This window comes from Muntiacus reevesi, chromosome 1, assembly GCF_963930625.1.
Source record: "Muntiacus reevesi chromosome 1, mMunRee1.1, whole genome shotgun sequence".
NCBI classification, from domain to species: Eukaryota; Metazoa; Chordata; class Mammalia; order Artiodactyla; family Cervidae; genus Muntiacus; species Muntiacus reevesi.
In genome coordinates, this window is record NC_089249.1 from 36,210,940 (window position 1) to 36,226,074 (window position 15,135).

General features: G+C 36.6%; 1 protein-coding gene across 1 annotated transcript in view; it reads left to right on the forward strand.

Annotated features, from left to right (window-relative positions):
- The window catches only part of PLCZ1 (phospholipase C zeta 1), a 43,367-nt gene extending 28,906 nt beyond the window's left edge, over window positions 1-14,461 (forward strand). The window contains exons 8-12 of the mRNA XM_065921985.1: window positions 1,992-2,108; window positions 3,225-3,397; window positions 8,908-9,031; window positions 12,896-13,045; window positions 14,376-14,461. Coding sequence (XP_065778057.1) covers window positions 1,992-2,108; window positions 3,225-3,397; window positions 8,908-9,031; window positions 12,896-13,045; window positions 14,376-14,461 — 650 coding nt within the window. The remainder of the gene's footprint in view (window positions 1-1,991; window positions 2,109-3,224; window positions 3,398-8,907; window positions 9,032-12,895; window positions 13,046-14,375) is intronic.
- The last annotated feature ends 674 nt before the right edge of the window (window positions 14,462-15,135 follow it).

Genomic DNA, 15,135 nt, shown 5'->3' on the forward strand with positions numbered 1-15,135 from the left:
GATGATCCAGCAGATGTTGGCAATTTGATCTCTGATTCCTCTGCCTTTTCTAAATCCAATTCGAACATCTGGAGTTTCACGGTTCACATACTGTTGAAGCCTGGCTTGAAGAGTTTTGAGCATTACTTTGCTAGTGTGTGAGATGAATGCAACTGTATGGTAGTTTGAGCAATCTTTGGCATTGCCTTTCCTTGAGACTGGAATGAAAACTGACTTTTTCCAGTCCTGTGGCCACTGCTGAGTTTTCCAGATTTGCTGGCATATTGAGTGCAGCACTTTCACAGCATCCTCTTTCAGGATTTGAAATAGCTCAACTGGAATTCCATCACTTCTACTAGCTTTGTTTGATAATTCCTAAGGCCACTAGAGTTCGTGTTCCAGGATGCCTGACTCTAGTATATAATTAATGATTGGTCAAAGATGTACTGCAAGGAGGTACATCATTCTTAAAATATAATAAACATCATTAATTTTATTATAAGGAAAAATCAAAAACAAGTTTTCATATATATGAATTCTTTTCATTCATCTAAAAATAATATCATAGGTGAATATTATTGAAGTGGAATGATTTTCATGTTTTCTTAGTAAGTCGAAAACGGAAGTTTTTAAAACAGAGTAAACAATAAGATTCAATTGAAGCATAAGTATATACCTATGTCAGAAGAATGGAAATATATATACCAAGAAGTTATCAGGGTTATTAATAGAACGATGAGATTATATGTTGTTTTCTTATATTTTCTATTTGATTTTCTCATTTATCTAAAATAGACATAAATTGCATTTGTGAAAACATAGCATGTTTAATTTCTAAGTCTCAGAAGTAACAAAATCAGGTTAAGGATATTTAGTGATCATTCACGTTTATCACTTTGTAGATGAAAAAAGTTAAGACCCAGAAAAGTCCATGTTTTATCGAAAGGTAGACATCTAATGTAGGACTATATAAGAAATCATAACAGTTGAACACACAAAACACATTTATACATGAGTAGCTTCAAAATGAACTTTTCCTCAAGGAGAGTATAGCTTCTAGAAATGAATTAATTAAATTAACTATAATTATTACTATTAACTTCAGTAACTAATTTTTTATCTGACCATGCTTCTTAGGAAAAGAATAGCATTTAGGATGAGAGTGGCAATGATTCTGCTCAAACCTGACTAGCAAATAGAGTGGGTGTAGGCAATAACCATTTCTTCCACGACTCTCACCGTATTAGCCTAAATAGATGTGGGAAGAGGATCTACATAGTGAAAGAATAAAAACGTTGGAGAAATATGAAATCTGTGTTCAAAAATTTGAGGGGTATCCAGTGGTGGTTTTTGTTTAGTCACTAAGTCGTGTCCGGCTCTTTGTGACCCCATGGGATCCCATGACTTCCTCTGTCCATGGGATTTCCCGGGCAAGAACACTAGAGTGGGTTGCCATTTCCTCTTCCAGGAGGTTTTCCCAATCTAAGGATTGAACCAGCGTCTCTTACATTGGCAGGCAGACTCTGTACCCTGAGTCACCTGGGTCAAACACATACCTACACACAGTCTGTTTCAGTTTCTTTACAATTCCTATACATATTCTTTAAGTGTCTACATATATTTTTTACACATTTATATTTATTCTATTTAAATCACTTAAGATTTAAAGCTAATTTACACCATTTACCATTATGGATGGTATTTTATTTTGGAATTTTATATGCTCTATGTCAAAGTGAAATTAACTTGAATGTGAGAAAAAGAAACATGTTATCCAGTTGTTTCTTTCTTCAAGTGGATGATTACATAAAATTGTAAAATAAATTATTATTAACTTTTCCATAACAGTTGAATTACACCATGAAACAAAAGTATGAGTTTATTTCGATTTCCATGAATTGCAAATACTTTTGCCAAGACAGTAGACATCAAAATTGTAGAATTAAATAAATATATATACATAGTAGTTTATTTGAAATATTTTGCAATATTTTAATAAATTTGTTTTTCAGCCAGGGAATTTATTCTTCACACCAGGAAGTTCATTACCAGAATATATCCCAAAGCAATAAGAGCTGACTCTTCTAATTTTAATCCTCAAGAATTTTGGAATGTAGGTTGTCAAATGGGTATGTTATATAGAATATTGAGGTTTGGGGTTTTTTTGTTTGTTTGTTTTTTTTGCAAAAGTAAGGCAAAATAAGCTCATTTTGTGAACTAATAAAATATTCATGAAAAGAGCTTCCTTTGAAAAATTTTTGACCCTGGATGTTTTGGAGTCAAGCAATGATGAATCACTGACTTCCAGAGTTGAGTTTATTCTTAAATGGGTTGCATAGGATAAATCTAGGTAAGGGTATAGACATGGAGGTTAAACTCATGAAGAGTTTGCATGGGAAGTGTCGGAAGGGGAAAAGGAAACTGAAAATGAACGTAAGAGGACAGTGAAGATCAAGTGCTTTGCATGAAAGATTTGATAAGGGCCTCTTCAAATCAAGTGACCTGTGTTTTTTGTACTTTAATCACTTCTGAATTCATAGTACTGAAAAATGAGTAATGAGCTCTGTTACTTTATCCTTGTCAGACCCTCCTTATTCCAAACTGATCAACTGGTATGCCTCTGGGACTAACCAGTTAGAAAGTGCCAAGTGTTAACTCTTCTGTTACTGAACTGTGGCAAGGCCCATAGGTTTGTAGAGAGGGAACAGTTGGGACCAGGATGGTAGGGTGGGCAGTGGGGGGCAGATGGTGGTACTGAATACCACTGGTATCTGTTTATCAGGCTATATGCAGTTGTCTGTATATTTTAACAACAATTATCGCTCTACCTGTTCCTCGCTTTCTCCTCAAATGATAACAGTACCCCTTTAGACTTGAAAGTTTATGATACATTGGTGTCAACTCTTCCAGCATTTAATGTAGTGATTTTCTTTATTCTCATATTTCCTGAATGTTATCTGACATGTACATTGCTGTTCTATAATCTGTGCTATGTGCCAGTTTGGTTTTTTAACTCAAAAGCTGTAGAATAATTTACAGATTAAGGTTTGAAACTCACCTTCATCTGTTAATGTAGACATGGCAACAGCAAATGTTTAAACATCATGAGTCATTTGGTGAACACTTGCTGTTAAAATGTTCAAAGATATATAATCCATGATTAAGTTTCACTCAACTGTTTAACTATGTTTCTTTAGATATCCCCTCATTTACTGACAAAGTCAAAGTACTCTTTTCCCTTACAGTGGCCTTAAATTTCCAGACCCCTGGTCTCCCTATGGATCTTCAAAATGGGAAATTTTTGGATAATGGTTGTTCTGGATATATTTTAAAACCACGCTTTCTAAGAGATAAAAAAACAAAGTTTAATCCACATAAAGTACCAATAGACAGTAATCCACTCACACTTACAATAAGGGTAAGATTACTTTTACCTTTTTTTCAGTTATGATATAAGCTAGATAGTACCCATTAATATTTTTAGTTCCACTGATTTTCCTTAATACCTTTTAAATTTCTGTTAATCTTTTCAGGTACTGTAGGTGGATGGTATTGCAGCATCTTGCCATATCTTTTTGTTGCCTTTTTGCATGAATGAAAAAATTCAAAAAGTTGCATTGTTCTAATTAGAAGAACATGTCTAGTTGTTCTAGGGACTAGCTGGGATGAAACAGGAACTTTTTCAAGACCCCTTCCTAATCCACACAAATCTCATTGATGTACTTCTGTGTGTTTCCTCTATCCTTTTTCAATATGCCTCCAAGCAATTCTTTCTCACTTTCATTTGTGGGTTCCTCTTTTGTTGTTATTTAGTCACTAAATCATGTCTAACTGTTTTGCAGCCTCATGGACTGTAGCCCACCAGGCTTATGTGTCCATCAGATTTCCCAGACAAGAATACTCGGGCAGGTTTCCATTACCTTTTCCAGGGCATCTTCGCAACCCAGGGATTGCACCCACATCTCCTGATTTGACAGGTGTTTTCTTTTTTTTTTTTTTTTGACAGGTGTTTTCTTTACCACTTGGAGAAGGAAAGGGCCACCCACTCCAGTACCCTTGCCTGGAAAATCCCATGAACGGAGGAGCCTGGTAGGCTACAGCCCATGGGATCACAAAGAGTTGGACACGACTGAGCGACTTCACTTTCACTTTCTTTCCTTACTACTGAGCCACCTGGGAAGCCCCTGCATGCTTATTCGCTCAGTTGTGTCTAACTCTTTTTGACCCCATGTACTGGAGCCTGCGAGGCTCCTCTGTCTACGGGATTCTCCAGGCAAGAGTACTAGAATGGGTAGCCATTCTCTTCTCCAGGGTAGCCCCTACGTGCCCCTAAAATATTCATGTTGCCTAAGGCTTTTTCTCAATCCTCATCTCAAACTAAACATTCTCTTTGTGTTCTTTTATACACTTTCATGGTTTCAAACACAAACATTTTCACATTGCTAATCTGACTTCATTTTTTGATTCTAAAGGCTTATTTTTAATAGCCCACCTAGCATCCTTACCAGTGTTCTGTCAGGCTTAAAATATTAAAGCTAAACATCCCTTCCTAGTTAAATTGCTTCTATTTTATTTAAATCTCAGTGAATTGAGTCAAATTCATTTATTCAGTTGACTCAGGTCATAAAATTGGGAGCTATTCTTCTCTTCCACATCTCCTTCACATCCCATGTCTTATCAATCTCTAACTTCTGTAGATCTTATTTTAACTGTGTTTCTTATTCATTGCCTTGATCTGATGTCATTTGCTACTGTCCTTTTTTTTTAAAAGAATTTGTTACCTGTCATCACCTCTGTTCCTTTGGCTTCCTAAGGGGTTTTTAGGTAGCCTGTCTCAGTCATCCTGATCATCTTCTACAAGTCAACAAGAGAGATTTTGCTGAGGCTAATCTGATCATGTCTACTTAATATTTACTTGTGTCTCCGGATTGTTTTCTTAGTCTGACTTTGTCCCACTCCTCTAGCCTCATCTCCCACCACTTCCAGCCTTTAACCCATTCTAAAACCATATGGAAGCCTTTTTTTTCGTCCACAATGGCACCTCTAGGCACTGCATATGCTATTTCCTTTGACTGGACTACTACTTCCATTCTTCATCTGCCTGTTGCATTCTGACTCATTATTTTCAAGACTTTCAGAGTCACTTCTTTTTGGAAACCTTTGCCTGTGCTGAGTTGCATTTCTTTTGAAGTTTTCTTCTGTTGTTCCATGACACCCTATGTTGTTGTTTAGTCACTCAGTTGTGTCCAACTCTTTGGCAATTCAGTGGACTGTAGCCGACCAGGCTCCTCCCTCCATGGAATTTCCCAGGTAATAATATTGGAGTGGGTTACCATTTCCTTTTCTGGGAGGTCTTCCTGGCCAAGAAATCGAACCCACATTTCCTGCATTGGTAGGCAGATTCTTACCACTGAACCACCAAGGAAGCCCATAAAATGATACACATGCATGCATTATGGCACTTACCACACTGTAAGTTATAATTATTTACTTGTTATACTTGTCTTTCTCTCCCCACTTGTCTGAGGGCCCTTGAAAAATAAGGACTATGTTTTCTTCAATCCTTCTTCACAGTAACTGACACAAAGTATTTGCTTAATACATGTACGTTAATTTGAAAAAGCGAAGCTGGAAAATAGCTGGTATGCACAAATGTTTATAAATGCCACCTATTTATACTCCAAAAGGGGCTTAAGTGTCATGATGTGAAAGAGGTAGGGTTAATGATTTTCCTAGGAAGCTGTTCTCAGAGCCACATGGGTCTTCCCCTCTTCTTTTGATTGTTCTAGGGAGCTTTGTGATTACTTGCACAAATTGTGGACAGCATGATTTGAGAATCAGAAGACCCAGTTATGCCATTATTTTTCTTAGGTCCTTGATAAAGTCATTCAGCATTTCTGGTTTACTCTTTGTCATCTGTAAACAGAAAACTTTGGATTAAATTGGTTATTTTAAAGCTTATAAAAACTATGGAATCATTTCCTAAGTTTAAAATCTCCTGAGTAAGACCACCAAATGAAAGCAAGAGCTATCTGATTGACCACTAAGGGTCGTCTGCCTGACATCCATTCTCTGCAGTGGCGCCTGAAAGGGCTTTGTGAATTGGAGTGTACAAATAATTTGAAAAATAAATCTCTAAATTTTATTTCAGTGCTCATATTCAATTATCACTATTACTTAGCATTTTTTTTTTTTTTTGTCATGAGTTACACCTTAATGAGTTACACCATAATGAAAAGGATTTATTGTCCGGAGGACTGATAGTCTTGCATGGGTGTTAAGTCACTGTCATGTGTGACTCTTTGGGACCCCGTGGACTGTAACCCATTAGGCTCCTCTGTCCATGGAATTCTCCAAGCAAGAATACTATAGTGGGTTGCTGGGCCAGTCCCATGCTGATCATTAAATATTTGTGCAGTCACTCTGGTTTCTAGTTGGTGCTATAATGTGTGGGTGTAGGAAAGAAAACATTACACATTGGCATTTTTTTCTTTTCTCTTCCCTCCTTTTTTCTTTTTCATAAACTTTTATTGGATATGGCCTAATTCTTTTTCTTTCTTTCATTTTTCCCTTTATTCAAACAGTTATTTATTTGTTCCTCTTTATTATAATCTTCAGAAATTGAAATCATGTCTCAATTTCTACATTAGTGATAACTCAGTTGGTAAAGAATCCGCTGGCAATGCAGGTGACCCTGCTTCGATCCCTGGGTTGGGAAGATCCCCTGGAGAAGGTAAAGGCTGCCCACTTCAGTATTCTGGCCTAGAGAATTCCATGGACCGTATAGTCCATGGGGTCCCAAAGAGTTGGACAGGACTGAGCAACTTTCACTTTCACACTTTATAAATTAGTACACTTCAAACGCTGTTCTTTTTTATTTAGACTTTGTTCCTTTGGTTCAGTTCAGTTGCTCAGTTGTGTCCAGCTATTTGCGACCCCATGGACTGTAGCACACAAGCCTCCCTGTCCATCACCAACTCTCAGAGTCTACCCAAACCCATGTCCAATCAGTCAGTTCTTCACAACAGGTGGCCAAAGTATTGGAGTTTCAGCTTTAGCATCAGTCCTTCCAATGAATATTCAGGACTGATTTCCTTTAGGATGGACTGGTTGGATCTCCTTGCTGTCCAAGGGACTCTCAAGAGTCTTCTCTAACACCACAGTTCAAAAGCGTCAATTCTTTGGTGCTCAGCTTTCTTTATAGTCCAACTCTCACATCCATACATGACTACTGGAAAAACCATAGCTTTGTCTAGATGGACCTTTTTTGGCAAAGTAATGTTTCTGCTTTTTCATATGCTGTCTAGGTTGGTCATAACTTTTCTTCCCAGGGGCAAACGTCTTTAATTTCATGGCTACAGTCACCATCTGCAGTGATTCGGGAGCCCAAGAAAATTAAGTCTCTCACTGTTTCCCCATCTATTTGCCATGAAATGATGGGACCAGATGCCATGATCTTCGTTTTCTGAATGTTGACTTTTAAGCCAACTTTTTCACTCTCCTCTTTCACTTTCATCAAGAGGCTCTTTAGTTCCTCTTCACATTCTGCCATAAGGGTGGTGTCGTCTGCATATCTGAGGTTACTGATATTTTTCTCAGCAATCTTGATTCCAGCTTGTGCTTCATCCAGTCCAGCATTTCTCCTGATGTACTCTGCATATAAGTTAAATAAGCAGGGTAACAGTATATAGCCTTGATGTACTCCTTTCCCTATTTGGAAACAGTCTGTTGTTCCATGTCCAGTTCTAACTGTTGCTTCCTGATCTGCATGCAGGTTTCTCAAGAGGCAGGTCAGGTGGTCTGGTATTCCCATCTCTTTCAGAATTTTCCACAGTTTATTGTGATCCACGCAGTCAAAGCCTTTGGCATAGTCAATAAAGGAGAAGTAGATGTTTTTCTGGAACTCTCTTGCTTTTTCGATGATTCAGCGGATGTTGGCAATTTGATCTCCGGTTCTTCTGCCTTTTCTAAAACCAGCTTGAACATCCAGAAGTTCATGGTTCATGTACAGTTGAAGCCTGGCTTGGAGAATTTTGCACATTACTTTACTGGCGTGTGAGATGGGTGCAGTTTTGCGGTAGTTTGAGCATTCTTTGGCATTGCCTTTCTTTGGGATTGGAATGAAAACTGACCTTTTCCAGTCCTGTGGCCTCTGCTGAGTTTTCCAGATTTTCTGGCATATTGAGTGCAGCACTTTAACAACATTATTTCTTTTTTCCTTAAATTAAAACAAATCTGTACTTAAAGCAGTTACCTTGAATAATAGAAGATGAAATAAAATTATTATTAATTACTTTGTTAAACATTTTCTGCTATTCAATCCCTAAGATATGCATATATGAAATAGTTGGTATTTCAAACTCAGGTGACTTATGATAATATAGGCAACAATGGGTAAGTTAAAAATTCATGATAATTTATCCAAACATATAAATTATATTGTCAGAGAATGCTATCATAGGAAATTATGTGGTGCTTTTTTGTACATTTCAGAAGTAACATTTATAGTTTCCATTTTTTCTGTTGTTTTTAGACTATATAGATTTGAAAATAGTTCAAGTTATTGGAGTGCTCAGTCTGTATTATAGCAGAAGGGGAGTCATAATATTTTTAAACATTGCTTTATAACAATCATAACAAATGCTGTTAGAATAAAAATATATGCTCGACCATAAATATTGGAAAATGTGGATTCTACTGTAATCACATCTGGGTCAAATGGAATAATTTGGTAATCTTCTTTTGATAGTTAAGTTTAAATTTAACTCATAAAGGACTAAAATTTAAGACTTGCACTGTTTTCTATGTTCAGTTTTTTGGTGGGACTTGACTTATTTCATCATAATTTTTGGAGAACATTTTATTTTGAAAGTAAGCTGTGATACAGTTTGTTCTGCTGAATTCTTACATTTACTTATTTTTGTGCAGCTTATCAGTGGTATCCAGTTGCCTCCCAGTTATCAAAACAAAGCTGATACCCTAGTGATTGTAGAAATATTTGGGGTTCCAAATGATCAAATGAAGCAGCAGAGTCGTGTAATTAAAAAAAATGGTGAGCTCCTAATATATTTTATTGATCAGTCTATTAGATTTCATGTTGGAAAGCTTAAAAATTATGTATTGATAGAGTCTTGATACATATTTATTTTTCATAAGGCAAACCTTTTGCATTACGTTCAAGATGACCAAATTATTATATGCAGCAAAAACAATTTGATAATGACTTAATGTTGGTTAGGTATAGTTTCAATTACAGATACAAAAATGTATCTGGCCTGAAGAAGTAGTGTTTTTTCCATTTTTACTTCCTTTTTATGTTTCCTTGTTTAATTGATTAAGAGAGGTATTTTGATGGCCTCAAACCTATCTAACTGTTAGCTTCTGTATAAAATTAAGAGCTTAAGATTTCTCTGATATGGTGTGTTGCATAGTTTTACTTGACAGTTTGAATTATTTTAGATCAAAGGTCTGTGGCTTCTGACTCAGTATGCCATGGAAACCTACTCATAACAGTATTTGGACTCATAATTCAGTCATTTTTGTCAGAAGGGAAATGTAGGAATCAAAGAAGTGACTTTGGTGAGATTTTGAGTGTGCCAACACCTCATGACAGTTTGCATAATACAGTACTAACACTCCTATTTATTCTCTGAAGTTGAAATCATTAAGAACATTACAAAAGTATAGATTCTTGGGGTTGACTGTTAATCAGATAGTCAGAATAACTCAGGAAGAGAACTTGCAGCTGATCCTTTGAGAGTAGAATCTTCTTTGAGTGAATATTTTCAAAATATAGTGGACTTCATTTCAGAGTTTAGAAATATGCTCCAGGTTGAATGGCATGGGCAGAGAAGCAGGTGAAGTTTGAGCTATCTTTTTCTTCTTTGGTGATAATTCCCTCAAAAATCCAATGTTTGCCTCCTCCCACCCCCACATATTCCTCTACCTCAGCCCCTAGGAACAAAGGAGAGAAAAAAGATTTGGAAAGTTTTATTACCTCATCCTGTGTTATCATCGGGAAGGGATATTAGTAGTAACTCACTGCCTTATTTGGCTCCCCTGAGTTGAAATGGCAGTGTCAAGAAATGGTAAGTGCTAATATCAGGAGGCTTCTAGTAATCTATCCCTTGTTTTCTCCATCCCCCTTACTTGAGTCTTCATGACTAAATGCACAGAACATTAATTTATTCCATGCACCCCTTATGTAATACTATGTAATACTATGGTTTTAGCTCCCATTAGAAATTTTATTGCATCCCTGGTTTTATGGGAATATACCTACAAAAATTCAGTTTGGTTCACCAGACACTACTGAGCCTATCATGGTAAAAGCCTGATTCTAAGTATCAGAAAACTTAAAGCCTCTATTAACTGCATTCTTATGTAAGCCCCAACTAATTCTATTATAGATCATTTATAGTTCAGTATGGAATATGAGATGTGAGTGAAATTGTTATGAAAGACTCATTCGTGCTTTAAAAAAAGTACAAAGAATTGTAGGGAAGGGGCAAATTTGAAGATGGCTCTTGGCAAATGAGTAGAATTTTTTTATAGAGATTGAGGATAAGGGAATTTTCTTTCTTTCTCTTTTCTCCATTTTTGGCCACACTTTGAGACTTGTGGGATCTTAGTTCTCTGACCAGGGATTGAACCCAGGAGATGGCAGAGAAAGTGCTGAATCCTAACCACTAGGATTCCTAGTGGTTCCCTAGTTCCTCTAGAGAATTCCCTAGGATAACGGAATATGTGTGCTAAAACATGGAGGAAACAAAATTCAAACATGTTAGCAGAAAGTACAAAAGTTCAAGTACAGTATACTTAAGAAAGATTAGTTGTGAAATAAAATGAGAGATTTACTTTGGGGATGGCTGTGGAAAATCGTGAAAGCTGTGACACAATATTAGAAACTTTCTTTTCTGTATAAAATGAATAAAATTAAAACTTTTAAGCAGGGATATAAAGCACTAAGAACTGAGTGTTAACAGAGATCATTTCTACAGAGTGGAGAGGAAGAAGTGTGAGAGAGAGAGATGAGAAATACAGGAGAGAGTCAGGATGTGGTTTCACAGTGATACGATGCAGAAGTCAAGTCTCAAAGAAGGGCTGCACCATCAGAAAAGGAATGGAGGATGCACGTGAGGAAGACCGGCAGGACTGAAAGTGTCCATAGCCGGACAAGAAGGGTGCTGAGATCGCCTAGCTACTAGGGTGATGGTAGTGTATTGAAAGACATGAGAGTCTGGGAGGAAAGCAGTCATGTTTGCGTACAATGAGGAAGTGATTTTTAAGAAATATTTTTTCCTTTGGTTGCATCAGGCGTTAGTTGCAGCATGGAGCATCCTCACTGCGTCATGTGGGATCTTTCCTTGTGGTGCTGGACTCTGTAGTCATGGCGCAGGCTCTGGGATGTACAGGCTTCAGGAGCTGTAGCACTTGGTCTTTCTAGTTGTGGTGGGTAGGCTTTGCTGCTGCAAAGCATGTGGGATCTTAGTTCCCTGAACAGGGATTGAACCTGGGTCTCCTGTATTACAAGGTGGATTCTTAACCACTGGACCACTGGGGAAGTCCCGTGATTTTTAACTATATTTGTAACTATCAAATTAGGTTTTTTTTTCTTCTTCACTTTGACAACTAAAAGGACTTTCACATATATATATATATATATATATATATATGTATGATTTTGTGTGTATATGAAAGAGAGAGTGTGGTCAAGCAGGGTTAGAAGACAGAGAATAGGTTAGTATAAGAATTTTGTGCAGACATTTTGCAGTGCCTATAGAGATTTCACTCTTAAACCTGTTTCCTGTACTTCACTGAATTATTTCTCTATTAGGACAAGGTAAGATGGTCATTATTTCAATGTGAGTCAATTCGTTTAATATTTTCACTATCATTGACTGCATTCTGAATTCCTGCCTAGTAAATGTGCACTTGTGACCACAGATACACTGTAGAAAGCATAGATATGGTATAATTAGTCACGGATGCTTCAATATATGCTGAAACATGATACAAAGGACAAATCTATTGAGGTAGTAGGTGTAGCATTGCCTTTGTATATGAAAAACACTGCATTATTTTTCCCTGAACTTTTTTTTAATTAAAATAAGAGCATTTATTTGATCTGGATGAGAATTTCTTGGTTCCATTCAATTGTGCTTAATTTTTATCTGATTTGGGTCACATTGTGATGTAATTTGGATTTCTTGTTTGGCAGGATACTCATTTGGGATGATCTGTTTTGCTAGGGACATAGATTACTCATCAATTTTGGATTTGAAAATAAGCATTTAATCAAAAGAAGGATCAAGCGCTGACTTTAGAGCAAACATTAGTGAGCTCTCAGTCCAACCACTGTCTGTAGAGCTCTTCCCATAATATGTCCTGATCTAGAAAAAGGCTGTTATGTAACTTCCTGTTGTCTCAAGTTCTTTGCTGATAAAATGCTTGGACACAGCAGTCATATTGTATAATAGTCACATGTTTCTGCTGTGAAGTCAGAAACCATTTGTTTGATTTCCTGCCCCACTGCTTAATGGCTATTTCTTGAAGGCTATTTCATACACACACAAAAATGGCTATTTTTTGAAGGTTATGAAACATCTTTGTGACTCAGTTTCCCATCTGTAAATGTGGATAGAGATAACCCTGGTGTGAGGATTAAGTGAGATCATCTCCTTAAAGTTTTTAGAATATTGCCCGGCACTTGTAAACACCTAATAAGTATTATTATTGCCATTATTATTTCTTTCTCATTGGATGCATTAAAGATTTAAGTCCTCTAAACCATCAGCTTTCATTATTACTATTAAAGTGTTAAAAATAAGAATTTTTAGAGAACAGATATTAAGCATTTTCCCCTAGGAACAATATTTGACTTTTTTAAAATTCTATTTCTTCCTTTATATTTCAGCTTTTAATCCAAGATGGAATGAAACATTCACATTTGTTATTCAGGTGCCAGAATTAGCATTGATTCGTTTTGTTGCTGAAAATCAGGGTTTCATAGCTGGAAATGAATTTCTTGGACAATATACTTTACCAGTTCTATGCATGAACAGAGGTAATATTCTGAAAAGTAAGATGACTGTGCTAATATGTATAATTTGATTTTAACAAAGAGACTCTTTGATATACCAAATAGCTTTCTTCATGACAGTCAGATATGTAAAGGAAGAAATATATATATATATAGTTATATATATATATAATTGTTATATATATATAATTATATAGCTATATCTATATATATAGAGCGATATAGTTCTTCCTATATAATTGTTATATATATATTATATATATATAGTTATATCTATATATATAGATATAGTTCTTCCTATATAATTGTTATATATATATAAAATATATAGAGAGAGTTATATCTATATATATATAGATAGATAGACTTCTTCCTAGTGGAATTATAGAAGTATGTTCTGATACAGAAGGTGGGATTGGGGACTGGGAATGCTAGGAAGACTAATTAGACAAACGACTTATATGAAAATTTCTCTGCGTGGATTATAGCTCTTTTGTTTCAGTTAAGAGTAGGCATGACTATCATGAAGGAATGAAGGAGGGGAACCATTCAGAAGGGAGAAGCAGTGACTCTTTTTTTCCACCTGAGAAGAGACAGGGAGCCCAAGACTCTTATCTTGACTCTTTTCAGAGCTGCCTTGCAGTCACCTTTCTGGGGTGATTTACAGTGTGCTCCCAATTTTATCCTTATATTTACTTTTCTAGTACCATCTGAGACGTACCTAGGAAACAGACTTTCTGAAGCAGAAGGGTGATGGCTAATTTTGGAGATGCTGCATTTTCAGGGTGGGAGAAGTATGGACTGTGTGGTGCTTATTATGAAGTTGGGGTAGAAATTTCAAATATTTTATTTTGGAGGAAAATGAATATACATGATGGAATATAGCTGCATAGTCCTACTTTTTATATGTGCTTTATTATTTCATGCTGGGAAAGATTGAAGGCAAAAGGAGAAGGGGGAAGCAGAGGATGAGATGGTTAGACAGCATCACCAACTCAATGGACATGAATTTCTGGCACAACAGATAGCATGAGACTTGACATGACATAGCCAATTTATATCTACCCCAAGTATGAGATTCAGGAGAATGCAGTGCATTTTTATAGTGATAGCAGTGGAAAATACTCTGGGCATCCCTGTAGCCCAACTCATGGGTATGAATTTGAGCAAACTCCAGGAGATAGTGGTGGACACAGGAGCCTGGCATGCTGTATAGTCCATGGGGTTGTGAAGAGTCAGACACGAGTTAGCGACTGAACAACAAACAAAGTATGTTATTTCTCAGGAGCCTTATGGGAGCCCCTGATGACCAACGTATTTTTATTGTGTTAATCAGATGTGATTCCTTTTGCAGGTTACCGTCGTGTTCCTCTGTTTTCCAAACTGGGTGAGAGTCTTGAGCCCGCTTCCCTTTTTATTTATGTTTGGTACATCAGATAGCCACTCATGGTATTTGACATAGCATTAGCTTACACATTGCAATAAAACAGTCTAGAATGAATGTCTAGATATTTTTTCTTTTAACGTAAAGAAAAATAATTATTTTGAAGGTCTGAGCAAATTCACTTTTAAATATGCAAACTAGAGTAGTGGAAACAAAAGCTTCAGCGGGTCCCGACTCAGTGTGACATCCTTGTCAGCCAATTTCTCTTGCCCCTCTGCTCCTGAGGCTGCTCTTTCAACTTGCTTGTATCATGTTTAATTAGTAGCATTTACAAGTTTCTAAAATATGTCTGAGTGAATAAGATATGTTGGCAAATATTTGGAGGTATAAAAGAAATGTGAAATCTAAGAGTGTTTTAACTTCTAGACACCCACTAGTGCATATTGTAGTGGGAAGGAATTGGATTCCAGGTACTTAGGTGCCCTTTTACATCCTGGAGGGTAATTAGCTCTTACACTCTCAGACTAGTTCTCAGATGCTGTGCCCTGTAATTATATAGACGTTTTTATGAGTGCATATGATTTTGATTTGCATTCAAACTGCCTTCCAGACTCTGTATCTCTACAGTGGCTTACATGCTCAGATCTCAGAATGAATTTGCATTGTGTCTGAATCTGCTTCCCTTGTGGCTCAGCTAGTAAACAATCTGCCTGCAATGTGGGAGACCTGG